At 35.6% G+C, this 27,386-nt stretch overlaps 1 protein-coding gene across 1 annotated transcript in view; it reads right to left on the reverse strand.

Annotated features, from left to right (window-relative positions):
• Positions 1-7,587: 7,587 nt before the first annotated feature.
• The window catches only part of ZSWIM2 (zinc finger SWIM-type containing 2), a 33,201-nt gene continuing 13,402 nt past the window's right edge, over positions 7,588-27,386 (reverse strand). Inside the window, exons 5-9 of the mRNA XM_036073831.2 lie at positions 24,538-24,789; positions 21,842-21,926; positions 21,015-21,127; positions 9,908-10,061; positions 7,588-8,995 (exon numbers count right to left, since the gene is read on the reverse strand). Of these exons, the coding sequence (XP_035929724.2) occupies positions 8,183-8,995; positions 9,908-10,061; positions 21,015-21,127; positions 21,842-21,926; positions 24,538-24,789 (1,417 nt within the window). The 3' untranslated portion in view covers positions 7,588-8,182. The remainder of the gene's footprint in view (positions 8,996-9,907; positions 10,062-21,014; positions 21,128-21,841; positions 21,927-24,537; positions 24,790-27,386) is intronic.

The following is a 27,386-nucleotide window of genomic DNA, read 5'->3' on the forward strand; positions in this document are numbered from 1 at the left end:
ACACTAATAATGAAATGCAGTTATTTTGGTACAACTGTACCAAAAAGAATAAAATACCTAGGAATAAACTTAGCAAAGATGAGACCTGTCCTCTGAAAACTCTAAAACACCAGTGAAAGAAATTAAAGATGACACAAACAAATGGAAAGACATTCCATGCTCTAGGATTGAAAGAATTAATATCAAAATGTCCATACTGGGGCCCCTGGGTGGCTCAGTCAGTTAAGTGTCTGACTCTTGATTTCAGCTCAGGTCATGATCTCAGAATTGGAAGATCAAGCATGCATTGGGATCCATGCTCAGCAGGGAGTTTGCTTCTCTCCTTCTCTCTCCCTCTGCCCTTCCCCCTAGTCATGTGCAAGCTCTCTCTCTCTAAAATAATAAATAAATAAATAAATCTTTAAAAAAATGTCCATACTACCCAAAGCAATCTAAAGAGTCAATGCAATTTCTATCAAATTACCAACACTTTTCACGGAACTAGAACAAATAATCTTACAATTTGCATGAAATCACAAAAGACTCCAAATAGCCAAAGCAATCTTGAGACAGAAAAACAAAGCTGGAGGTATCATAATTAGAGATTTGAAGATATATACAAAGTTGTAGTAATCAAAACAGTAAAATACTGGCACAAAAATAGACATAGATCTGTGGAATAGAATAGAGAGCCCAGAAATAAACCTAAATTTACATGGTCAATCTATGACAAAGAAGGCAAGAAAATGCAATAGGGAAAAGACAGTCTCTTCAACAAACAGGTGTTGGGAAAACTGGATATCTACACGCTAAAGAATAAAACTGGACCACTTTCTTATGCCATATACAAAAATAAATTCAAAATGGATTCAAGACTTAAATGTGAGATGTGAAACCATAAAAACCCCAGGAGAAAATATAGGCAGTAATTTCTTTGACTTTGACCTTAGCAACATTTTTCTAGATATCTCCTCTCTGGCAATGGAAACAAAAGCAAAAATAAAATATTGGGACTACACCAAAATTAAAAGCTTTTGCACAGTGAAGAAAACCATCAACAAAACCAAAAGGCAACCTACCAAATGGGAGAAGATATTTGCAAATAATATAACCAATGAGGGGTTAACATCCAAGATATATAAAGTACTTATCTAACTCAACACCAAAACAAAAACAAAACACCAACAACCCAAAAAACCAACAACGAAATAATTGGAATAATTAAAAAACGGGCAGAAGACCTGAACAGACATTTCTTCAAAGACATACAGACGGTTGACGCACATGAAAAGAGGCTCAACATCGCTAATCATCAGGGAAATGCAAATCAAAACCACAATGAGATATCACTTCACACCTGTCAGAATGGCTAAAATCAAGAAGACAAAAAACAAGTGTTGGTGAAGATGTGGAGGAAAAGGAACCCTCAGGCACTTTTGGTGGGAATGTAAATTGCTATAACCACTGTGGAAAATAATGATCCAATAATTCCACTATTGGGTATTTACCCAAGGAAAATGAAAATACTAACTCGAAAGGATATATGCACCCTTATGTTTACTGCAGCATTATTTGCAATAGCCAAAACATGGAAGCAAATTTAGTGTCCACCAACAGATGAATGGATAAGGAAATGTGGTATATATATACAATGGAACATACACAACCATAAAAAGGGATGAGATCATACCATTTGAGACAACATGGATGGACCTAGAGGGTATTATGATCAATGAAATAAGTCAGATTGAGAAAGACAAATACCATGTGATTCCGCTCATAAATGGAAATCTAAAAAAATGAATAAACAAAAAGCAGAATTAGAACTGTAAATACAGAGAACAAACTGATAGTTGCCAGAAGGAAGATTGGTGGGGGTTGGGTGAAATGGATGAAGAGAAAAGGGAGATATGGGCCTCTAGGTATGGAATGAGTAAGTCACGGGAATAAAAAGCAGAGCATAAGGAATACAGTCCATGATACTGTAATAGCGATGTAATGGGACAGATGGTAGCTATACTTGTGGTGAATGTAGCATCATGTATAAACTTGTCAAATCACTAAGTTGTATACCTGAAACTAACGTAACATTGTGTGTCAACTATGCTAAAAAAAAGAAAAGAAAAAAAAGACAAGAAATAACAAGCATTGGTGAGGATATATAGAAAAGGGAACACTTGTAAACTGTTGGTAGAATTGTAAATTGGTGTAGCCAGTATGGAAGACAGTATGGAGGTTCCTCAAGAATAACATATAGTGACTATACTTGATAACACTGTCTTATATAATTTAAATTTGCTGAAAGAGTAGAACCTAAATATATGTATATCTATATTTTAGGTGGAATCCTTTCACAATGTATACATATATAAAATCATCATGATGAACATATTAAATTACAATTTTATTTAATTATGCCTCAATAAAAGTGAAAAAAGTTCATCTTTAGTACATTGTGTGAAGAACCACTAGGAATTGTGATAGCTAAATTCTCATATAGAACATTAAAGATATATTCTTTCATATTCTTTTGGTCATTTTTTTCTCTAGAAAATATTCTTTTTCATTAAATTATGTAATAGTCTCTCATTAAATTCTGTGACTCTCTGGTTTCTAGGAAATAGGGTACTGTCATTTTGATATCATCCTTTGAAATAATGAAGGCATTTGGGAAGCTAGGGAATACATGTAGATATGATGTATTTCAGATTTAATTTTAAAATACTTTTAACATCATATAAAATACTAATTATTCAGAAGGAATTTGGGTGAATTTTATCCTGGTAACAATATAAAGTAACATATTTTAAAGCTTCCTATTGTCAAAACAATCAATTGAAAGTTAAAAATATTACATTTGAGAATTATCATTATCATATTCTTGTTTTATATTTTTGTACACAATTTCTTAGCCCTCTACAGTCTACAGTAAAATTAGGAACTGGAATTTTTAAAATTATATCTCTGAGAGAAAATTTTTATTTTATTTATTTTTTTTAAAGATTTTATTTATTTATTTGACAGAGAGAGACACAGTAAGAGAGGGAACACAAGCAGGGAGAGTGGGAGAGGGAGAAGCAGTCTTCCCACGGAGCAGGGAGCCGGTTACGGGGCTTGATCCGAGGACCCTGGGATCATGACCTGAGCCAAAGGCAGACGCTTAATGACTGAGCCACCCAGGCGCCCCTGAGAGAAGATTTTTATAAACAAAATAATGTAAATCAGTGCTGGTACCATATTTTAATTTCAAAATCTATGCCATATTTAACATGGTTTCATTATTTTATTTTATTTAGACTTACTTATTTGAGAGAGAGCAAGCTAGCATGCGGAGGGGGTGGGGCAGAAGGAGAGGGAGAGAGAGTTTCAAGCAGACTCCATGCTGAGCTTGGAGCCCCACCTGGGGCTTGACCCCACCACCCTGAGATCATGACCCTAAGATCACCATCTGAGCCAAAACCAGGAATTGGCGCTCAACCTACTGTGCCAGCCAGGTGTCCCTCATATGTTATTTTAAACTATATAATTAGTACTTCAAAATTTATTGAAATAATCAGGATCAAAGTATTTTAATAATTTTGATTTTTCTTCAAAATAACTTATTTTTAAAAATTTTACAACTGAAAACCATGACCATTAGATTCTTATTCTTTCTTCTGTAATGAACATCTAGAATTTTAGCATTTAATATATGTGCTGCTGAAGCAAACACTAGAATTTTAGCATTTCAGAGTCATTAATTATCCATAATAATGAAAAACTAGTAAGGAGGAAACTGCTATTTTTATTTTAAGTAATCAGTGACATAGGTGTGTGAAACTTTGGAAAATTAACTTTAGCATATTTTAGTGGTTTTATAAAGTGTAAAAGGGATCTATTTAATTATTTCTAGCTTGCACATATTTCTTCTAAAGTTTTAGCTTATATAATGTTTTTTTTTTTTTTTTTAAGTAATTTCTACACCCAACGTGGGGCTTGAACTCACAACCCCAAGATCAAGAGTTGCACGCTCTGCTGACTGAGCCAGGCAGGTGCCCTGATGGCATTTTTTGAAAGAGGAATTTTTGTCACTATACCTTAATAGTCTTATCCAGATACTATTGAAATATCACTGAAATATACTTCTGGTCCATTGTTGACATTTTTAAAATAAAAGCAACTACTTAAAATATTGCTACCTTACTCCTTTGTACTGTAAGAATAATATACCAGCATATTACTACTAAATTAAAGTTGCATCTGAAGCACAATTTGATCTTTAGTGTTATATCTTCTAGTCCTTTCTCTCAGGATTTCAAATATTTGAACAAGTATACATGTGACAAATGTGTTTCAGTATGGAACAGATGGTCACAAAACAGTACAATTTATTCACATGCTGAAATCCAACTTTCAAACACTAGAGCCTCTCCAGTGATTTAAGCTTCTATGATATGCCAAATTGTCTTATACAAATCAATGTTTCCTATTCAGACTTGAAAAATGCTCCCTCTGCTCCAAAGAGATCATTCACTCATTCAACCATAATGACATTTTAACTTAAAGAAAATTGGTCATCCTCTTCAAAGAACATGTTAAAAGTAGAACTTGTTTCACAGTAGACATCACTTAGAAAACAGTTCCATCAATTTTTAATCTTCTAATTGCTTTTGGAAATGTTCCTGCAAATGTGTACCTTTGAATATTTCATTATAATGGCTTCTTTGAATAAAAATATTTATTACCATATACACAAGAAACACATTATATATGTAGTAATTAATCATGATAATATTCATGAAGGTGTTTGCTCAGTACAATACTAATTCTACAACTATACTTCACTGTTAAGAAAGATATTCTGCCTTTACAAGCTCCAGAAAACATTCTCTAGCCAGAATCAGAAAAAGATTTATTTAAAATGGGATAATATTCCCTCAATTAAAAGCTGAGAGAGACTCAGAGAAAGAGGCTGAGAAAGAATATCACTGTGTTCTAGTGTCAGACTAGGAGCAAGAAAATGTGAATTTTTGTTTTTGCTTTGGCTTCTCACCTTGGGTGAGACATTAAAACCCTTTAAACTTTATTTTCCTCATTAAAATAAACCCTAGGGGGATACCTGGGTGGCTCAGTAAGTTGAACGCCTGCCTTCGGTTTGGGTCATGATCCTAGGATCCTGGGATTGAGTCCCACATCGGGCTCCTTGCTCAGCAAGGAGCCTGCTTCTCTCTCTGCCTGCCGCTCCCCCTGCTTGTGCACGTGCGCCCTCTCTCTCTGACCAACCAACCAACTAACCAACCAACCAACCCACCCCAGGATCTCCAAAAATTCATTCAGCTCTTCCACTCTGTGATTGTACTGCAGGGCTAGGGGAGATTAAGAGATACAGAAAAGGGTTTGAGCCAACTGCCAGCCTCCTTTCACCCAAGTCTCCCACCATGTCCCCCAACCCTCACCTGGCCCTGGGTTCTGGGTTACTTTTCCCACCAGTGCACAGCCCCACTGCCCAACAGCCTTCTGTTGATTTAGACTCCTGCTGCCTCCTTATATGCCTTTGTTGCCATGACACCTGGCAACACGATTGGGCATCATATATTTGCCACTGAGAAATTGAGTGTAAGGAGCATCCTGTGCTGAAGGTCACATCCACCTGTGAGTCTCTCCACCCGGGGCCACAACCAAGCAGCAACTAAAACTTTGAAATAACTTGTTCACTCTGCCTTAAATTTCCATTTGTTGGTCACTTCTCAAGTGAAGTCCCATCTTCTTTATTCTCACCTTTATCGCTATAATACTTTGTGTTTCCTTTCTTCCCTAATAGCTCACTCCCCTTCCCATCCAAACTCCTGAATTTTTTTTTCTCTGGACTTCTGATTCCACTACCATGAGCTCCCTACACCTGTGATCTTTCCATAAAATGTTTCAGTCCTTCCCACCTTTCCTCCCCTCTTGCCTTAGCCTGTATTCCTTCTAAGGACTTTACTGCAGCCCTGTCAGAAAAGCATATTTATTTTTTCATACTGTCCTTGCATCAGGATCAGGGGGTGGGGTCAATTTCTCTGTACTCCTTGACGTTTTCAGATCATAGCTCCAGACTTTCTTATAAAAATGTCAGTTCCCTTCAGGGTTTACCATTTCTTGATTCCTCTCCTTTTCTACCCCCTCCTCTGTAGACCTTCTAGACACATTCAGCCGAGGATTTTTGGCAATAGATTTACAAACTTTCTTCCTTCCCTAACTTCTCTTATGAGGAAGGATATTAATGTCTATGAGGCTGATTCAGTTATTGCCATTGGTTCTCATTTTCCTTCATGTTTTCATTCTTGCAGGCTTCTCTCTGCCACATCTACCAACCTATGGCCATACTTGGAACCTGCTCCCTTCTGAAATCTCTTCTTCAGGCATTACTTTCTCAGACCCAAACTTCCTATTTTTTTGCAGCATGCCTGCCTAGTACTCCTGTTTGACCAATCTTAGTCTTCCAATTCATTTACTCATTTATCTTGCCTTAGAGTCAGCCTTTTCCTATAATCTCTTCTAATTTGTTCAGATTTTGAGTCTATCTCTTCTTCGATCTCTCCCTTGTTGAGGCCCCAAACTTGCTTGCTTATTTTCCTTTAATTATAACTACCTACCAAAGCTGCAACCATGATGAATTCAAGGCTCCATCTTCTCTACAGTGGCACATAGATTGTGTTGTGCAGCTAAACATCATCCAAATGAGTCAGATTGGTAACATTATATAAATTCATAGCTAGCAAACTTAAAAGGACCTTAAAATTGCCTGAAATGCTATTATGCTTCACCAGTCAGTTCACTTTCCATTTCTCTCAAGAAAATAGTTTCTTTAATCCTTTTCCAATGACCTCAAACATATTTCTTCTTTACTCATTCTTTGCTGATTTAGACTACAATTTCATTACCTCTTGCATCTAAATCTATAATATATACCCCCCTTCTGTTATAGTGGATAAGTCCCTGCATCCTACTATAGGGTATCCTGACACTTATGCTCTAGATCCTTCTGTTATTAACAATTATCACACATACCAGCTGTATCTGTCTGATATCACTTATCATACACACCAGCTATATTTTTAATGACATTTAAATAGGTTCAAGTCTCAGCTTAAAAAAAAAAAACCAAAACAGTGAACAAACATCTTCCAGTTACTTTTGTCTCTTCTTTCATTTATAATCTCTTGTCCTGAGTTATATATATATACTGTTTCCTTGTCCTCACCTGTCATTTTCTCTTCAACCCAATCCAACCTAGACTTGGCTCCCACCACTCCACTAAATTCTCCTAGCTAAAGTCACTAATATTCTCCTTATTGCTAAAGCAAAATTGCATTCTTCAGTCTTGATCTTACCTGACCAACTGCTACTAATTTACTACATTTTCTTGCTTTGTTTTTCTAACACCACATATTTTTTTTTGTTTTGCCTCCCTCCTATGTGGCCACTTGTCTTCATAATTCAGTAGTTCAACCAATATTACAGAACAACCATGTTTGTCAAGCACTGTATGTTATGTGTACAACAGTGAATAAGACAACAAGGTCCTTGCCCCCAAATATATTATATTTTAATGGGGGGGATTAAGTAATTTTATATAGTCTTCAAAAATAGTAGAAATAGTAGAAATTTGTAGTACTTATAAGTTTCTTGAAATCAGTGAAATTATTCTAAATGTGGCATAACTTACAGCATTATAAGTATATTTAATTTATATTTCATGTATAAGAAATACCTTTAAGGAAGTAAAGTAAAAAAGACAACTACCATCTGGATTTTCCTATAGGTTTGTGGTGAATATTAATGCAAGAAAACGCAAAAAATATTCAAGGTCCTGGAAAGAATCCTTCCATGTTACATGTTATCAAGTGGAATGTTTAAAAACAGTGGCTCAAGACAAGGAAAATCTATTTCCTTAATTTAAGTAAAAACAAATAATTTAGTCAGTATGAAATAAAATTTCTAAAAATTATTCATAATTAACAACATCCTGAACATACTCATCAAAACACCTAATGCTTTAAGTCTTATAGAGAATGGGGTCATTTCTTTTAAGAGTAGTTAATCATTCACAGACAAGTAGACAAAATGACAACAAAGAATTCTATATACATTTGTCAGGAGTATACAGTGTTTATGTTCTACAAATAAAACATTTTTATGTTCAATATTCAAATATTTTCTGATGTTAATAAAAAATACATCTTCATAACTGAACTCCTTCCAATATTAAAGATAGCTCAGGATTTTTTGTATTTAAAGGATGAGATTCAGGCTTTCTTGACAGATTACTACATTTTTGTCTAATTTTTCCCATACAATTATTATATCTTTTAGACAAACTAATTTTAGTTGTACCCCAATTGACAATAAGATTTAAATCTTCTGGAAGTAAAGTATTTGATCTCTTCTTGTTTTCTCTTATTCTAGTACCAGAAGTCTTCTTTTGATTGTGGTTAATATGTTTACAGTCTTTGGCCATCTTCTGACTTTGACCAGTGTGGTATTTTTCACTGATACATGGGCTTTCCATTCCAGTGAGACATATAATATTCTTGTGAGCAATAGAAGGAAGAAATGTTTGAGATGACATTTTTCCAAAGGATCCAGTTGGTAAATCTTGAAGATACCTGGGGAAATGTTGGCTAATTTTATATTCATAGATTAATTTTCTTGAGTTTGAATCATCTAACTTGATAGAGAATAGATCATCTATTGTTATATTCTGATAGGTATCTGTTGGACTTTCAGGTGTATTCAACTTTTCAGAATTATGTTGAGGTATGCTAGGTAAAATTCCAACTCTATTTTGTTTTAAGACTAATCCAGTACCAGGAATAAAAAGTTCTGGTTCTTCCTGTTTTGACAGATGAGTGATGTTTGTGTTTGAAATGGATTGATGTGTGTGTCCATTTACTGCCGTATCTTTCCAGATTAAAGGGTTATATATAACTTGTCCATCAATAGGGCATGAATTGCACTTGTAGAATAACCAACTGTCAATACATTTCCTATGAAACTTAAAAAAAAGGTTATAAATTAATCAGAGATATAATTATCTTGTTTATAATGTATACATCTATATAAATTTTTCCCAGTTGCATTATTGTGTTACTATTAAAACTATTTAGCAAGAATGGAAGATAATTATAATTTATCAAGTTTTATGGAAATATTTTGAAGATGAAAATGGAATGGGTTATGGACTGATCTCCATTTTCAACATTAAAATGGAAAGGCTTCTATGGATATCATTTTTGTAATCTTGTTAAATCCCACTACTTATTCAAGCTATTAATTTTACTGTTGCTTTCTAATGAATGAAATTTATTAAATAATAAAAACAGTCATAACCAACTAGAGTTGGAAACGGATCTGATGATGGTAAGGTATAAAATAACAAATCACGTTCTTGGGAAGAAAACAAACAGACTTTTTAAGTAAAGGTGACTCTAAAGCTAAATATTTATTTAAAGTAACTTTATTTCAGAAAAAAACTGGTTACCAACTATATAGTGATTGAACATTAGACTTTAATTCCAGTGAATTCATTTGAAATAATAATTAACTACGTCAAATTAAACATTTCTGTTTCATCCAAAGAATCACAAAAACACATTATTCTATAAGCTTTTTCTTTGTATGGGTAATGAAAGTAGATAAGATAGATAAAATAATCTAACTTGAAGAGCCATTTTATCTTTCCTGGATAGCATATACAGAAATGAGTCCTAATCAATAGAAATCCATCCATAGGGGACAGAGCTGCCTTCGCAATAGTCTCTGCTGCAGCTCTTCTACACATACTGTTCAATATGAACATCTCTGCACATAATACAACTAAAAAGTGAAAGTAGAGACTTAAATTGACGATTCATTTGTAAAAACTGGCCCTATAAAGAAAGTTAAACTAACATGATATGACTTCTACCTTGTGAGTACATGGTAGCAATCTTGTATGTTGACCCAGACGAAATGCCTTCAAACAAAGTCGACACTGATAGCCTGGAGCAAGCAGCTTACTATTCTTTGTAATCAGTGAAAGAGGCAGTGACTTCACCACTTGTTTTGGTGTGTAAACTTGGCTGAATGAGAATGAGCAGAAAGACATTAATGTTTATACGTGATTATAGATCAGGTAGTAATCAGTAGCACAGGTAAATAACCTCCATATAAATAATGTAAATGAATCCAATATTTTTTGAACTGAAGGTAAGAAATCTCATACATTATAAAGTCAAATAAATCAATTATATTGATGCTGAACAAGATGAACCCAATTTCAACATCAACTTCATAAATAACAAAATTTAGTCATTTCAAATAAAAACACTAAACTAAAATTTTTTGATTTGCACTTTTTAATGTCTATGAAATAAGAACAAAATTTTAATGAGAACCATATACTCAAATTATTTCAGTTTAAGCCAACACTTATTCCTTGTGTTTAGAAAAATACAACCTGAATCATGATGCCATCTGGTAGGGTGTAAGGTGCGTGGTAAGCCACATTAAATATTCTAGGCTACTGTGATAAATTGGTAGATGAGAATCTAAGAGGAAACTCATTCTCCCTTGGGGTACATGCTTACTACTTTAGTATTGTTAGACTATGTTAATGTGATTGTAAAAGTACCAACCCCATTTTTGTACCAAAAGTACCAACCAACAAAACTAAGATTAATGTAAATTAACTGCTATGTGATGCCATTAATAACTGAAAAAACAGATAAAACAAATATTAAAAACAAAACTTGGTAAAAGGTTAGACACATTCCTATTATTCAAAAGTCATTCAGAACAAAATTCAAATACAGGACTACCTCGGAGATATTGTGGGCTTGGTTCCAGACCACCACAATAAAGTATCACAATAAAGCAAGTCAAGTGAATTTTTTGGTTTCCTAGTGCAAATAAAAGTTATGTTTACATTATACTGTAGTCTATTAAGTGTGCAATAACATTATGTCTGAAAAAGCAATGTACATACTTTATTTTTTTTTAAAGATTTTATTTATTTGACAGAGAGAGAATACAAGCAGGGGTAGCAGCAGGCAGAGGGAGAGGGAGAAGCAGACTCCCCATGGAGCAGGGAGCCCGATGTGGGGCTCGATCCCAGGACTCTGGGATCATGACCTGAGGCCAAGGCAGTCACTTAACTGACTGAGCCACCCAGGTGCCCCGTAATGTACATACTTTAACTAAAGATGCCTTACTGTTAAAAAATGCTAACATTATTTGAGCTTTCAGTGAGTTGTAATATTTTGCTGGTCTTGCCTCAATGTTAATGACTGCTGACTGATCAGGGTACTGGTTGTTGAAGGCTGGGATGGCTGTAGCAATTTCTTAAAATAAGATAACAATGAAGTTTACCTCATCAGGTAACATTTCCTTTCTGTAGCATGTGATGCTGTTTGATTACATTTTACCCACAGATGAACTTCCTTCAAAATTTGTCAATAGTCTTTTTTTTTTTTAAGATTTATTTACTTATTCCAGAGAGAGAGAGGGAAAGAGAGAGAGTTAGTAAGGTGAGGAGCAGAGGGAGAGAGAGAGAGGGAGAGAGAGAATCTCAAGCAGACTCCCTACTGAGCACAGAGCCCAACACAGGGCTCCATCTCAGGAACCTGAGATCATGACCTGAGCCAAAATCAAGAGTTGAATGCTCCAGCAACTGAGCCACCCACGGATCCCAAAATTTGTCAATACTCTTAAACCCTACAGCTACTTTATCAACTAAGTTTATGTAATATTCTAAATCTTTTGTTGTCATTCCAACAATTTTCACAGCATCTTCACCAGGAGTAGATTCTATCTCAAGATTCTATCACCACTTTCTTTGCTCATTCATAAGAAGCAACTCCTCATCCATTAAAGTTTTATCATGAGATTACAGCAATTCAGTCACATCTTCAGGCTCCACTTCTAATTTTATTTCTCTTGTTATTTCCACCACACCTGCAGTTACTTCCTTCACTGAAATCTTGAACCCCTTAAAGTCATCTGTGAGGATTGGAATCAACTTCTTCACAACTCTAGTTAATGTTAATATTATGACCTCTTCCCATGAATAATGTTCTTAATAGCATCTAGAATGGTGAATTTTTCCCAGAAGGTTTTCAATTTACTTTGCCCAGATCCATCAGAGGAATCACTGTGACAGCTATAGCCTTACAAAATGTATTTCTTTACTTCTGGGGAAGATGGCAGAGTAGGAGTATCCTAGGCTGATCTTATCCCATGTGTACATTTAGATAACACTTACATCAGGTTAAATAACCCAGAAAATGACCTAAAGACTGGCAGAACAGACTTCCAACATCTAAATGAGAGAACAGTCTATACTAAAGAGGGTAAGGAGGGAAGAGATGCAAGTGGGGAGCCAAACGACCTATGAGATTATCTGCAGGAGGAGGGATGCCAACAGTGTGGAGATGGGCGAGGACCAGACCCCAAACTAGGCACTGCAGGCATGGGGGATCTGCACTAGGAAGACAAATCCCCATAACATCTGGCTTTGAAAACAAAAGGGACCTAACTACATGAGTCCTTATAATCAGTAGGGCTTAACAACTGGAACTTTAAAAATCAGTAGGCTTAGTTCTGGGAGAGGCAGAGGGGATAAGAAACTGAGTCTCCACCCTAAAAGGGAGAGCAAAACAAACAGTCGCACTGAGATCAGCATAGAAACAGCAGTTTAAAAAACTGGATATACAGGAAGAAGATGCATTTACTAATCTCTGAGCATGTGCTGGAAAGGCAGGGATCTTTGGGAGACTATTCCAAGAACCAAATAGCTGGTGGACATCATTTCCCTCCCCTACCTCCCAGCTAAATACATAGACATGTGTTGAAACTGGTACAGCATCAACACTCTTCACCTACCTTGCTAACAGCAGCACCCTGCCCCTGTGTTCTCTGGGGATTCACCTCCTCCAACAAGCCCTTGGCAAGAGTTCATCCAAAGAGGGACCACAAGCCTGGCAGGGTATAAGCAGCCCTGATAGGGGATGGCACCACTCCAAAGTGACTCCTGCCCCAGGGAGAGGAGAAAGTAACCATACACACCAGTTTTACTGGGCCCCAGCAGTGGGCTGGGGCAGACCTGTGGTCTGACTGCAGGCCATGCCCAACAACAAAAGCCTCCCAGGAGATAAAAACGGGGAAAATACCGTGCAGTTCAGTGCTATGCAATTCTGGCAAAAGCCTGGTCTCACTCAACTCAAGCCCAAGGAAGCCCCAGACTAGCCCACTAATAATATAGGAACAAACCCTACCCACAACAGACAGACCACTGGACTGAAAACAAGTGCAACTCAGCCACAACATAGGGTACATGCAATCACATAGGAGATAGCCCTGAAGTGCCAGGTTGTGGTGAACATGGGACATCGCACTACAGGGAACCACAGGACCTCTTTTTCATAAGGCCACTACTTTCAATATAGGAGATGTAACTGACTTTCTTAACACTTAGAAACAGACACATAGAGTTAGACAAAATGAGGAGATAAAAGAATATGCCCCAAATGAAAGAACAGAAAATCATAGCAAGAGAGCTAAATGAAATGGAGATTAGTAATATGCCTGATAGATAATTTAAAGTAATGGTCATAAAGATACCACTGGACTTGAGAAAAGAGTGAAGGACTTCAGTGAGAACTGTCAACAAAGAGATAGAAAGCATAAAAAAGAACCAATAGAGATGAAGAGTTCAATAACTGAAATTAAAAATACACTGGAGCGAATAAATTGACTAGAGAAAGCAGAAGAATAGGTCAGTGATCCAGAGGACAGAGTAATAGAAAGCAATCAAGCTGAACAGGAGAAAGAAAAATAATAATAAAAAATGAAAATAGACAAAGGGAACTCAGTGACACCATCAATTGTAATAACATTCACCTTATAGGGATCTCAAAAGGAGAAGAGAGAGAACAAAAGGCAGAAAATTTATTTGAAGAAATAATAGCTGAAAACTTCCTGAATCTGGGGGAGGAAACAGAAAACTAGATCCAGGAGGCACAGAGAATCCCCAACAAAATCAACCGAAGGAGGTCCACATCAAGACACATAGTAATTAAAGTAGCAAAAAGTAGTGATAAAGAGAAATAATTTTAAAAGCAGCAAGAGAAAAGAAAGAATATAAAGGAATCCCCATAAGGCTATGAGCTAATTTTTCAGCAGAAACTTTGCAGGCCAGAGTAAGTGGCATAATATATTCAAAGTGGTAAAAGAAAAAAATCTGCAGCCAAGAATACTCTATCCAGCAAGGTATCATCCAGAATAGGAGAGATAAAGAATTTTCCAGATAAACAAAAGTTAAAAGAATTCATCACCACTAAACTAGACCTATATGAAATGTTAAAGGGGACTCCTTGAGTAGAAAGGAAAGGCCATAAGCAGGAGTAAGAAAAGTAGGAAGCACAAATGCAGTAAATTTAAGTATATCTATAAATATCAGCCAAGGAATTCACAAAATAAAAGGATGCAAATTATGACACTATACCCCTAAAATGTGGAAGGGAGAGAAGTAAAAATTTAGTGCATTGAGAATGGGTTGAAACTTAAGTGACCACCAACTTAATATAGACTGCTATATGCATAAGATGTTATATATAAATTTAATGGTAACCACAAATCAAAAATTGGTAATAGATATGCAAACCATAAAGAGAATCGAATCCAAGTATATCACTAAAAAAAGCCAGCAAACCGTGAGAGGAGAGAGCAAGATTACAAACGAACAGAGAAGAACTACAAAAACAAACATAAAACAAGTTAAAAAATGGCAATACATACCTTCAATAATTACTTTGGACACAATGCTCCAATCAAAAGACATAGGGTGATGGAATGGATAATAAAGCAAGAACTATATGCTGCCTACAAGAGATTCATTTCAGACCTAAAGACACATGCAGATTGAAAGTGAAGGGATGGAAAAGTATTTATCATGCAAATGTAAGTGAAAATAAAGCCAGAATAGTAACACTTATATCAGACAAAATAGACTTTAAAACAAAGACTGTGATAAGAGACAAAGGACACTATATAATCATAAAGGGAAAAATCCAACAAGAATATATAACAATTATAAATATTTATGCACCCAACATGGGAGCAACCAAATGCATAGGGCAGCTAATAACAAACATAAAGGAAATAATTGGTAGTAATACAATAATATTAGGGGACTTTAACACCTCACTTACATCAATGGATAGATCATCCAAACAGAAAATCAACAAGGAAACAGTAGCTTTGAATAACACATTGGGTCAGATGGATCTAACAGATATATTCAGAACATTTCATTCTAAAACAGCAGAACACACATTCTTTCCAAGCACATATGGAACATTCTTCAGAACAGATCACAAATTAGGCCACAAAACAGATCTCAACAAATTAAAAAAGATTGAAGTCTACCGTGCATCTTTTCTGACCACAACACTATGAAACTAGAAATCAACCACAGAAAAAATCTGGAAAAAACACAAATACATGGAGGTTAAATAATATGCTATTAAACAAGGAATCAGTTACCCAAGAAGTCAAAGAGGAAATTAAAAAAATACATGGAGAAAAATGAAAACACAATGGTCCAAAATCTTTGGGATGCAGCAAAAGCTGTTCCAAAAGGGAAGGTTGTAGCAATACAGGCCTACCTCAAGAAACAAGAAACATCTCAAATAAACAACCTAACATTATATCTAAAGAAGCTAGAAAAAGAAGAACAGATAAAATCCCAAACCTGGAGAAGGAAATAAATAATAAAGATCAGAACAGACATGAGCAAAATAGAAGCTAAAGAAACAACAGAACAGATCAATAAACTAGGAGCTCGTTCTTTGAAAAGATCAACAAAATCAATAAACTTAGCTGGACTCATAAAAAAAAAAGACTCTAAATCAGAAATGATAGAGGAGAAATAACAACCAACACCACAGAAATACAAAAAATTATAAGAGAATATTATGAAAAATTGTATGCCAACAAATTGGACAACCTAAGAAGTGGATAAATTTGTAGAAACATATAACATCCCATAACTAAATCAGGAAGAAATAGAAAATTTGAACAGACCAATTGCTAGCAATGAAATTGAATTAGTAATAAAAAAAAAAAACTACACAAAAACAAAAGTCCAGGACAGCATGGCTTCACAGGTGAATTTTACCAAACATTTAAAGAAGAGTTAACATCTATTCTTCTCAAAATATTCCAAAAGATAGAAGAGGAAGGAAAGCTCCCAGATTCATTCTACAAGGCCAGCATTACCATGATACCAAAACCGGACAGTGTCACTACAAAAAAACACTACAGGCCAATATCCCTGATGAATATAGATGCAAAAGTTCTCAACAAAATATTAGCAAACCACATGCAACAATACATTACAAAGATTATTCACCATGCTCAGGTAGGATTTATTCCTGGGATGCAAGAATGGTTTAATATTTGCAAGTCAATCAACATCATATACCACATCAACAAAATGAAGGATAAAAATCATATGATCATTTCAATATATACAGAAAAAGCATTTGACAAAGTATAACATCCATTTATAATAAAAGCTCTCAACAAAGTAGGTTTAGAGGAAACGTATCTCAACATAATAAAGGTCATATATGAAAAACTCACACCTAACATCAAACTCACTGGTGAAAAACTGTGACCTTTTCCCCAGGAACAAGACAAGGATGTTCCCTCTTGGGGCGCCTGGGTTGCTCAGATGGTTACGTGTCTGCCTTTGGCTCAGGTCATGATCTCCGGGTCCTGGGATCGAGCCATGTCAGGCTCCCTGTTCAGCAGGGGAGTCTGCTTCTCCCTCTCCCTCTGCCTCTCTCCCCACTCATGTTCTCTCTCTCTCTTAAATGAAAAATAATAAAAAAGTATGTTCACTCTCATTACTTTTATTCAACAAAGTACTGACAGTCCTAGCTACAGCAATCAAATAAGAAAAACAAATAAAAGGCATCCAAACAGGTAAGGAAGAAATAAAACTTTTGCTATTTGCAGATGACAAGATACTATATGTAGAAAACCCTAGAGTCTCCACCAAAAAACTATTAGAACCAATAAATGAATTCAGTAAGGTCACAGGATACAAAATCATGTAGAAATCTGTTGCATTTCTATACACTAATAATGAAGCAGCAGAAAGAAAATTTAAGAAAAATCCCATTTAAAATTGCACCAAAAATAACAAAATACCTAGGAATAAACTTAATCAGGAGGTGAAAACTATAAAACATTGATGAAAGAAATTGAAGATGACACAACAAATGGAAAGACATTCCATGCTCATGGAAGAACAAATATTGTTAAAATGTCCATACTACCCAAAGCAATCTATAGACTTAATGTATTTTTCTAGATTTTTATAGATATATAAAAATATCAACATCAGTTTTCACAGAATTAGAACAAACAATCCTAAAATTTGAATGGAACCACAAAAGGCCCTGAATAGCCAAAGCAATCTTGAAAAAGAAGCTAGAGGTATCACAATTCCAGATTTCAAGTTGTATTACAAAGCTGTAGTAATCAACACAGTACGGTACTGGCAGAAAATTAGACAATGGAACAGAATAGAAAATCTGGAAATAAACCCACAATTATATGGCCAATTAATCTTCAACAAAGAAGGCAAGAATATGCACTGGAAAAAAGTCTCTTTGATAAATGGTGTCTGGATAACTGGACAGCTATATATATGCAAAAGAATGAAACTGGACCAAACTTTTACACCATATACAAAAGTCAACTCAAAGTGGATTAAAGGCCTAAATGTGAGACCTGAAACCATAAAAATCACAGAAAAGAGCACAGACAGTAATTTCTCAGACATTGGCAGTAACAACATCTTTCTAGATATGTCTCCTCTCTTTTTGAAAAAAAATATTTATTTATTTTAGAGAGAGAGAGAGTGCACAAGTGGGGGGAGGGGGCAGAGGGAGAGAGAGAATCTATAGTGGACTTAGTGCTGAGCATGGAGCCCGATGTGGGGCTCAATTCCATGACTCTGAGATCATGACCTGAGCCAAAATCAAGAGTCCGATGCTTGACCGACTGAGCCACCCAGGTGCCCCTCTAGATATGTGTCTTTGAGGCAAGAGACAAAAAAGCAAAAATAAACTATTAGGATTACATCAAAATAAAAAGCTTCTGCACAGCAAAGTAAACAACCAACAAAACTAAAGACAACCTACTGAATGGAGGAAGAAATTTGCAAATGACATATCTTATAGTTAGTATCGAAAATATGTACAGAACTTTTACAATTCAACATGAATAAAATAATCTAACTAAAAAATGGGCAGGGGGCACCTGGGTGGCTTAGTCGGTTAAGCTTCCAGCTCTTGGTTTTCTGCTCAGGTCATGATCTCAGGGTCATGAGATCCAACTCCGCATCAGGCTCCATGCTCAGTGTGGAGTCCGCTTGGGATTCTTTCCCTCTCCTTTTGCTCCTCCCCCCCTTTCTAAGTAAATAAAATCTTAAAAAAAAAAATTAAAAAAATTAAAAATGGGCAGAAGAAGACATGAATGGACATTTCTCTGAAGAAGACTTACACATGGCCAACAGGCACATGAAAAGATGCTCAACATCACTCATCATCAGAGTAATGCAAATCAAAATCACAATGGGATATCACCTCACACCTGTCAGAATGGCTAAAATGAAAAACACAAGAAATAAGTGTTGGAGAGGATGTGGAGTAAAAGGAACTATCTTGTACTGTTTGTGGGAATGCAAACTGGTGCAGCCCCATTATGGAAGACAGTATGGAGGTTCCTCAAAAAATTAAAAATAGAAATACCCTATGATCCAGTAATCACACTATTAGTTACAGACCCAAAGAATATGAAAGCACTAATTTGAGAGAATATATGCACCCCCATGTTTACTGCAGCATTATTTAAAACAGCCAAATTCTGGAAACAACCCAGTGTCCACTGATAGATGAATGGACAAAGAAAAAGTATACACACACACACACACGCACGTGCACACACACACGCACACACACACACACGCATACTGGAATATTACTCAGCCATAAGAAAGAATGAAATCTTTGTCATTTGCAACAACATGGGATGTAGAGGTTATAATGTTAAGTGAAATAAGCCAGAGAAAAACAAATACCATATGATTTCACTCTTATGTGGAATTTAAGAAACAAAACAAAGAAAAGCAAAGGACAAAGAAAAAAAGGGACAAACCAAAAAACTCTTAACTCTAAAGAACAAAATGGTGGTTACCAGAGGGGAGGTAGGTTGTGGGATGGGTGAAGTAGGTGAAGGGGATTAAGAGTACACTTATCATAATGAGCACTGAATAATGTATAGACTTGTTGAATCACTATATTGTATATCTGACACTAACACAACACTGTATTTAACAGTTAAACTGCATTTAAGTCTTGGAATTAAAATTTTAAAAATTTATTTCTTAAATAATAAGACTTGAAAGTCAAAATTACTCATTAATTCATGGGTTGCCGAATGGATGTTGTGTTAGCAGGCATGAAAACAACATTACAATAGCAATGTCAAAGATCACAGATCACCATAACAAATATAATAACAATCTGAAAAAGTTTGAAATATTGCAAGAATTACCAAAATATGATACAGAGACATGAAGTGAGCAAACGCTGTTGGAAAAATGACACCGAGATACTTGCTTGATATGGGTTATCGCAAACCTCCAGTTTGTAAAAAAAATGCAATATCTGCAAAGTATAATAATGTCAAGTGCAATAAAACAAGGCATGCCTATATTTTGCAGAAAAGTTTATATTTCTTATCACTCTACAGATATACTTCCATCATACTACAACAATTGCTTTTACCTAGGTCATCTAATTGTCGACTAAAAAAACAACTGTGTATTTTTATTACTTAAGGTTGTAACCATACTTTATCTTGAAATTATCTCCTTTTATTTATTCCACTTTCTCTACCTAGAATGCCTTTCTACCCTAATGTTCTTTTGCTTCTACCTATAATATCTTCAAAACCTTTAGTTACACAATTTGTCACTCTAATGGGTTGGTGTGATACCTAGCCAGAACCAGAGGAAATGGAGATGGAGCGCCTTTGCATAGGCTTATTACACACCTGCAAGGTATTTTATGCTCTGCAAGAGCTGTGGTCTACAAAGTGTGTGAAGTGCCCATCGGACATGGGTAAACATCCATTGGGTTGGACAGAAACATGTGTGTGTTTGTGTTAATGAGAACAAGCACAATTTTTATTTGGATAATTCACTGAAATTATTTTTTAAAAATGAATTTTATCTCATCCTTTCAAAATGACCTCTTTTGTATATGTTTTATAGTGTACCCAATATGTTAATAATACACAGCTTATTTAATTTTCTTTAATGAAGAATATGACAAAAAATCTGGAGGTTTACCCACTAATAAACAACCAATCAGTGTTATGACATACAACCAATCTGCTCAGCATTCTTCCTCCATGAGGGTGAAATAGTGGGGGAATGAGGAAGAAAAGACTTCCTTCCCCTGGAGCTCAATCACTTCAAAGCAAATATCAAATCCCCCTGCATTTTTTTAAATAACTTATATCAGTTTTAATTTTACATTTATTTAGACAATCATTTATTTACTGAGGGAACTACGATATCCCTAATAGCTAGTAGAATCTCTGGCGGGATTAATAATAATAGACAACATTATTTGAATATTTGCTGTGTGTATTAACTCATTTTATAGTCACAAAATTCCTATGAGGTTGGCTTTTATAATTATTCACATTTTAAAGATGAAAAAAACATGGCAGAGAGAAGTGAAGTAATTAGCGCAAAAGTCACATGGCCAACTTGTAGTTGTACAAGGATTGGATTCAGGCAGTCTGACTCTAGAGTCTTTCTCTTTGCTTGCATAATAATGTTAACATATGGTTCATATTTACTGAATAAAGGAACTTATAAAACTTAAACTGAAAAATTATTTAAATGTTCCAAGTCATAAAAGAAATGTAAGCTTCACTGAGAATCTCACCCTTGCTTTCCTTGAAAATGTGGCATCTTCTCTTCTATCTCATTTTTAATGTCTACATATTTTGCAATTGCATCTGATCCTTTTTCTAGTGATCTCCATCTTTGATTTCTCTTCTGTAATAGGTAAAAATAGGTGTTACTTTGCAAATCATGGAAATTTTAATTTTGTGGATTAAAATCAGTTGTGTATTAACATGATGTGAATAACAAAGACTCATTTAAAAATACACCTTTTTTAACATTAAAAAATTACAAATTATTAGTGAGTCTAACATACTGTTGCACAGCTACTATAATAACATTACTTTTTAAGGTAAAAACATTAATCAATAATGGTAATTGTGGATGTTTTATCTTATTTTGTGGATGTTTTATCTTGCATAATAAGTAGAAGGTAGCATTATTATTTAGCAACAGGAGACACTTCTAAGTGTACAGTTCAAATGATTGCAACATTTTATTATTGTTGATGTAAGAAATTTTAAAACCATAAGTGGTTGTCAATAAGTTAGATCAATTTGAAACACTGAGTTTTTTTAAGAAATGAATATTCAAGTTTAGTGGCTGTAATTCCTGTACTTAAGATTTATGTATGTTATCACCAGATGTTTGTTATTGTGTTAGTTTTGTAAACTACCAATGTGATAACTGGTTACCTTGTACATTCCTGTGAGAGTTCTCATAAAAATTTGGCCTTAGGTTTTTATTAAAAAACAATCAGCTCTATTACCAAGTGTTATCTATTCTTATTATTCTTAGATTTACTTTACTTAGATTTACAATAGGACAAATACAAACACCATATAAAATTCAAGATGGATATGGTACCTCACGAAATGTAAATGGGTGAGAAAGATGGCAGCAGCTATCAAAACATTCCTGGCATAAGTGGTATTCTATACATTTGGTACACCTAAAAATACAAAAGGCCAAGACATACAAGAAAAAGATTCAATTATTTTGATGGTTTTGGTGAACAATTCCTGCCAAGATTTCCTGGGAACTAGGCAAATAGGACAAAGACCCATATTATCTGATCCGTATTAGCTTCCTACTGCAACTGTAACAAATTATAATAAATTTAGCAGCTTAAACAACACAACTTTATTATTTTATAGTTTTGTAGGATAGAAGTCTGACATGGGTCTCAAGGAACTAAAATCGGTGTCGGCAGGATTGCATTTGTTTCCGGAGGTTCTAGAGGGGATCTGTTGCCATAGTCACATTTCCCTCTGACTCTCTTTTTGCATCCCCTGTCCACTTTTAAGAACCTTTGTGATTACAATGGGTCCAGACAATCAAGAATAATCTCCTTATTTCAAGGTAAAGCATTTAACAATCTTAATTACATCTGCAACCTTAATTTCTCTATGACATGTAACCTAATATATAGGTTCTGAGCATAAGAATGCAGACATATTTGGGAGGACATTATTTTGTCTACCACACATCCCTTTCATGATTTGTTCCCACAATATCTTAGCTTTCATTTATTTCTTTCTCTAAATTCCTATAGGATTTATAGCCTATTAGATATCTATCATTTGATTATCCAGTGTTTTCCAGTTGCTTCATAAAGAATTGTACTTAAGAGAATACTTCTTGAAAACAGGAATTATATTCCCTCTCTTCCCTCACAACATAAATTATTCTCAAAGGACAGTGTAGAGCAGTGGGCAGGGAGCAAAACAGTGGAGAATGCCTGTATTTGGAATAATTCTCCCCAGTGCCAATTTGGCATGCAGATTATTTTGAGCTGAAGTCAATCAAGGCCTAAAGGACTCAGGAAGAGCTTTTTATCTCCCCCTCAACTGCCTAAAGGAATTTAGATAGAGGCCTGGTCCAGAAAGAGAGCTATCACCAAAGATAACTACAAAGAGTATGGGCTAGGTCTGGTAAGCTGGAGGGAGCTCAGCGGGGCCTGTTTGTTCAAATTCCTCTTTGTGTTCCATTGTTTCTTCATGGCATGACAAACATTTGCTCTTCCCATCTTCCCATAGATTGTCTTCTTTCCCTTTGAAGCCCCAGGCCCCTACCCTCTTCTTCTTAGCTGAGGATGGCTTATAAGCCTCAACTGCTAGTCTTTAAACCTCTCATGTCAATGTGAGGCTCCCACATGAACAAATTAAAATTTTTTTTCCTGCTATTAATCTGTCTTATGTCAGTTAAATTAATAGACCAAATAAAAGAACCTAGAAAGGGATAGAAAAATTTTTCCTCCTGTGCAAGAGGTAGTAGGAAGAATCATCCTCAAAGACAGAAAGAGCAGTCAGAAAGCTCAGAGTAATAGAGGAGTGCACTATCATTAACAAAATGCTTAAAAGAAAGATTTGAAATAGTCTACTAAGGCCACACACTAATCATTTGAGGAATAGGCAACAATGAGGACTGAGAATTTTACACCATAGCCAATTCACGTCCTCATCCCCCATAGCTGTTCCTCCCAATCCTCTCTTTCACACGTTATCTTCACTCTTTACTGTTTGGATCCATACCTCTTGAAAACAATGGCTGCTAAAACCAAAGATCAAGTCCTTCCTTTTTCTAGAACTCTATTTAACCAACATTCCTGACACTAGCTGAACACCTGCTAAAACTCTACAAAAATTTTCCCCTTCTTCAATTTACTGGAGACTTCTCAGGCCAGTTATTTTCCAATAAAGACTTTTACTTATAGTGATCCAGTTGATTTTATTCTATGTGACACATAGAGAAAACAGAACTAAAACACTTCAAAGCAGAAAAGTTACCATTTGTTGATGGGAGTGATAAAAAAAGTTTTATGGTTTTATAAGAGGGTTCTAAAAATATATTAATTGGGCTCATCATAATGTATTTCTAGGAAGACTGAAAAAAAGAATCTATTTTCTTAACATACAGTTAAGCTAAAATTTTAGTTAAAACACAAATTTCCCAAGCACAGCAATTAATTGATGTTTTAGTGTGGCAATTCTGGGAAAGTTGGGGATTATTTACAAAAGTAACAAAAACTGTTTTCTCTAACATTTATCTTATTGTTGTTGAGGTATAGGATTAAATAAAAAAAAATATGTACTCATTGCAATTTCGAGTTTGGGAAACTCGATTACATATTCAGTCAATCTAGTCAATATCCCTCTAGCTCAATCCTAGGAGTGTTTGGCAATGATTTCACTGATGGTCCAAAGGAAGTTATAGAAGTTGGGAGGTCTAGAAGTTGAGGGTTCTGAGTTTGGAAACTCATTTAGGCCTGTGTCCTGAGCTCCCAGGATAGGATGCTCCTTCAGACTCTCAATCTAGACTGGAGTACAAAGCCAATATCCTTGTGTAAGTGAAGAAAATAAAACAATCGAATTTTTGAGGTACTGGGCTGACATAAATCACCAGTCTGGAAATCCTAAATAAGCAACCATCACCTAAGGCAAACACACTATATAGAGAAGGAAGAAGTCAGTCTAACTGACCAGTACCCCAATGCTCCAAGTTTCCTAAAGTTAAAAAAAAAAGTTATAATACATGTTTATAATTTTACTGATGACACTTACTTATAACATTTCCCCTCAATTGGAAATTGTTTACAGTTATTACAGGGAATTCCAAGGTGTTTGTCCAGTCGCTCTTTTTCAGCTGCAGTCACAAGTTTGCTAGAGTTTTTGAATTCTTCTAAAATAAGTTTTAATGGTGCAAACTCTTTCCTGCACAGAGGACATTTCAACATGGAAGTGTTTGAAATCATATCCTGATAATTAGCTAGGATCTTCATGCATTTTATATGAATGCTATTGCCACAGCCAAACCTGTTAGAAATAAAATATGAGTTTACCACTTGTATATATCAAAGTTACATATATTTATATAAATAAAACTTCCTGTGCTATCATCTTTATTTCCCATAAAAATAGATTCTGAACTGACTTTCCAGATATAGCTTGATTATACACATAAACACTATCTTATCTACCTGTCTAATCTATCATCTTTAATTTAATACATTAGAATTCTTAACAAATTCTCCCTCATTCCAATGAAATGGTGGTTTAAACAATTTTGCATCATTAGAATATTTTTCTTTTTTTTAAGATTTTATTTTTAAGTAATCTCTACCCAGTGTGGGGCTTAAAACCACAACCCTGAGATCAAGAGTCGCATGTTCCATTGACTGAGCCAGCCAGGTGCCCCAATATTTTTCATTTTAAAAGCGAGAATAAATATAATCTTAACAAAAGGAAAATTATAACAATAATTATTGTTTTTTAAATAAAAAGCATGAGAGCAGGGGTATCACCTCATTTTTCTAGAAATCACACAATATGTGGTTGTACCTGACAAATATCTACTGAGAGAAATAATATTTTGGGAAATAGTAAATAATTTAAAAATATGCAATAGAAGCAGCCATATGAAAAACTACATGGATTAAAATTTTGGCCAATAATCAGGAGTAAGAAAATGAAAAATTCAATAACAAATGGTTGCCCAAATATTCAAGTCCAACTTTACAGGGCCTCAAAGAATAGTATGAATATGACACTCTTAACAAATGTTTGCATATAGGTAAACATTTCAATTACTTAGGTTTAAAGATAGAATTTTGAGACACTGAAAAGAATTTTTATAATATTAAAGTACTACCTTTACTCTCAGAAAATTCTTTGTAACTGGTCTAAGCCATGGCATTTATTCACGTGTATAAAAGAGAAATGTGAAAATTATCCTACTCTAATAACTTAAAGTGGAGAGGGGAAATAAAATGGAGTTAAGTTTTAATTTTCACCCTTTATAATGTAGCCTAGAAATATTTAGAGTAAGAACAGGACCTCTCACAGCAGATATGTTAGGAAACAAAAGGCCAATTAAATATAAACTAAGTAATAGGTAAAGCTTTTTGTTGTTTCTCTATCAACATGTCTCATAACAATCAATTACAAACATATTAAATTACAATTTTTTCATAAGCTTTAAATATCCAAAGAAAAAAACATGTAGAAGCCTGGGAAGATGGCAAAATAGGAGAATCCTGAGCTCACCTTGTCCTGACACAATACTGACATACACACTGACATAATAGCCACATCAGTGCAATTAACTCAGAAACAACCAGAAGACTGACTGGAAGAACAGACTTTTCACAGTTAATCACAGAGCGAGTGCAACATTGAAAAGTGTGAGAGGAGCAGAGATATGGCCAGGAACTACACCCACCGGGAGACTAACCGCAAATGAGAGGGACACCACAAGCATGGAGAAGTGGAAGGATCAGACCCCACACCAGGCACCCAAGGCCCAGGGAACTTGCATTGGGAAGAGGAGTCTCCATAACATTTGGCTTTGAAAACCAAGCCAAGTTAAGTAGGGCTTAACATCACCAGTTTTTATAGTCAGTGGGGCTTAGCTCCAGGAAAGCCAGAGGTTGGAAGGAAACTGAGTCCCCTCCCCACCCTTAAAGAGCCAGCATAACATAACTGAGATGAGATACAGCAAAAAAAGCAGTAGTTTGAAAAACACCTGGGGTATCATGAAGGAGATTTATTTACTAATTTCAGAACATGCCCCAGAGGGGCAAGGATCATTAGGAAACTTCTCCAAGAACTAAAGAGCTAATGGGCACCATTTCTATCCTCCCCCATCCCAGAGGCTAGATAGCTGGATGCTTGCAGGAACCAGCACAAACACTCTCCAACTATTTTGCTCTCACAGTGCTTCCTGCCTCCACATTATGCTGTGGAGCCATGCCAACCAAGTTGTCCCACTTAGCAGGTGTCCCTAGAAAGTAGCTGCTGGCCTAACACACTCTGTAAGCAGTCCTGGCAGGGACCAGCACCACTCCAAAGTGACTCCTACCCTGAGGAGAGGGGAAGATAACTACACACACCAGTGCACCCACAGTCCCTGCAGCCAAACCTTATAGCTGGCAGCTCAGAGATTGCCCTGCCAATCAGTGCAACTGCAGCACTGGCACACAGACTGGGGGCAGGCATGAGGTCTGACTTATGGCCCCATCCACCCATGAAAGCCTCTCAGGGGACAAGGCAGGGAGAGTAGGCTACAGATCAGTGTGATGACAGCCCCAACAGGGATTGGCGGTAGGCATGTGGTCTGGCTTCTGGCTCCATGTACCAATGAAAGCCTCTCAGGTGACAGTACAAGACAGTGCCCTGCAGTTCAGTGTGACTGCAGCTCCAACAGACAGGACGAGGGCAAGCATCCAGTGTGACTATTAATACTGCCCAACTAAAAGCCTAGTGCTTTTAGATGGGTTCAAACCTAAGTGATCAACTTATATATACTTTTAAGAGACTTTTATATGCATAAGATATTATATGTGAACCTAATGGCAAACATACATTAAAAAAACTATAAATGATATAGAAAAAATAAAGAGAAAGGAATCTAA

The sequence above is a fragment of the Halichoerus grypus genome, chromosome 4, assembly GCF_964656455.1.
Source record: "Halichoerus grypus chromosome 4, mHalGry1.hap1.1, whole genome shotgun sequence".
In the NCBI taxonomy this organism is placed as follows: Eukaryota; Metazoa; Chordata; class Mammalia; order Carnivora; family Phocidae; genus Halichoerus; species Halichoerus grypus.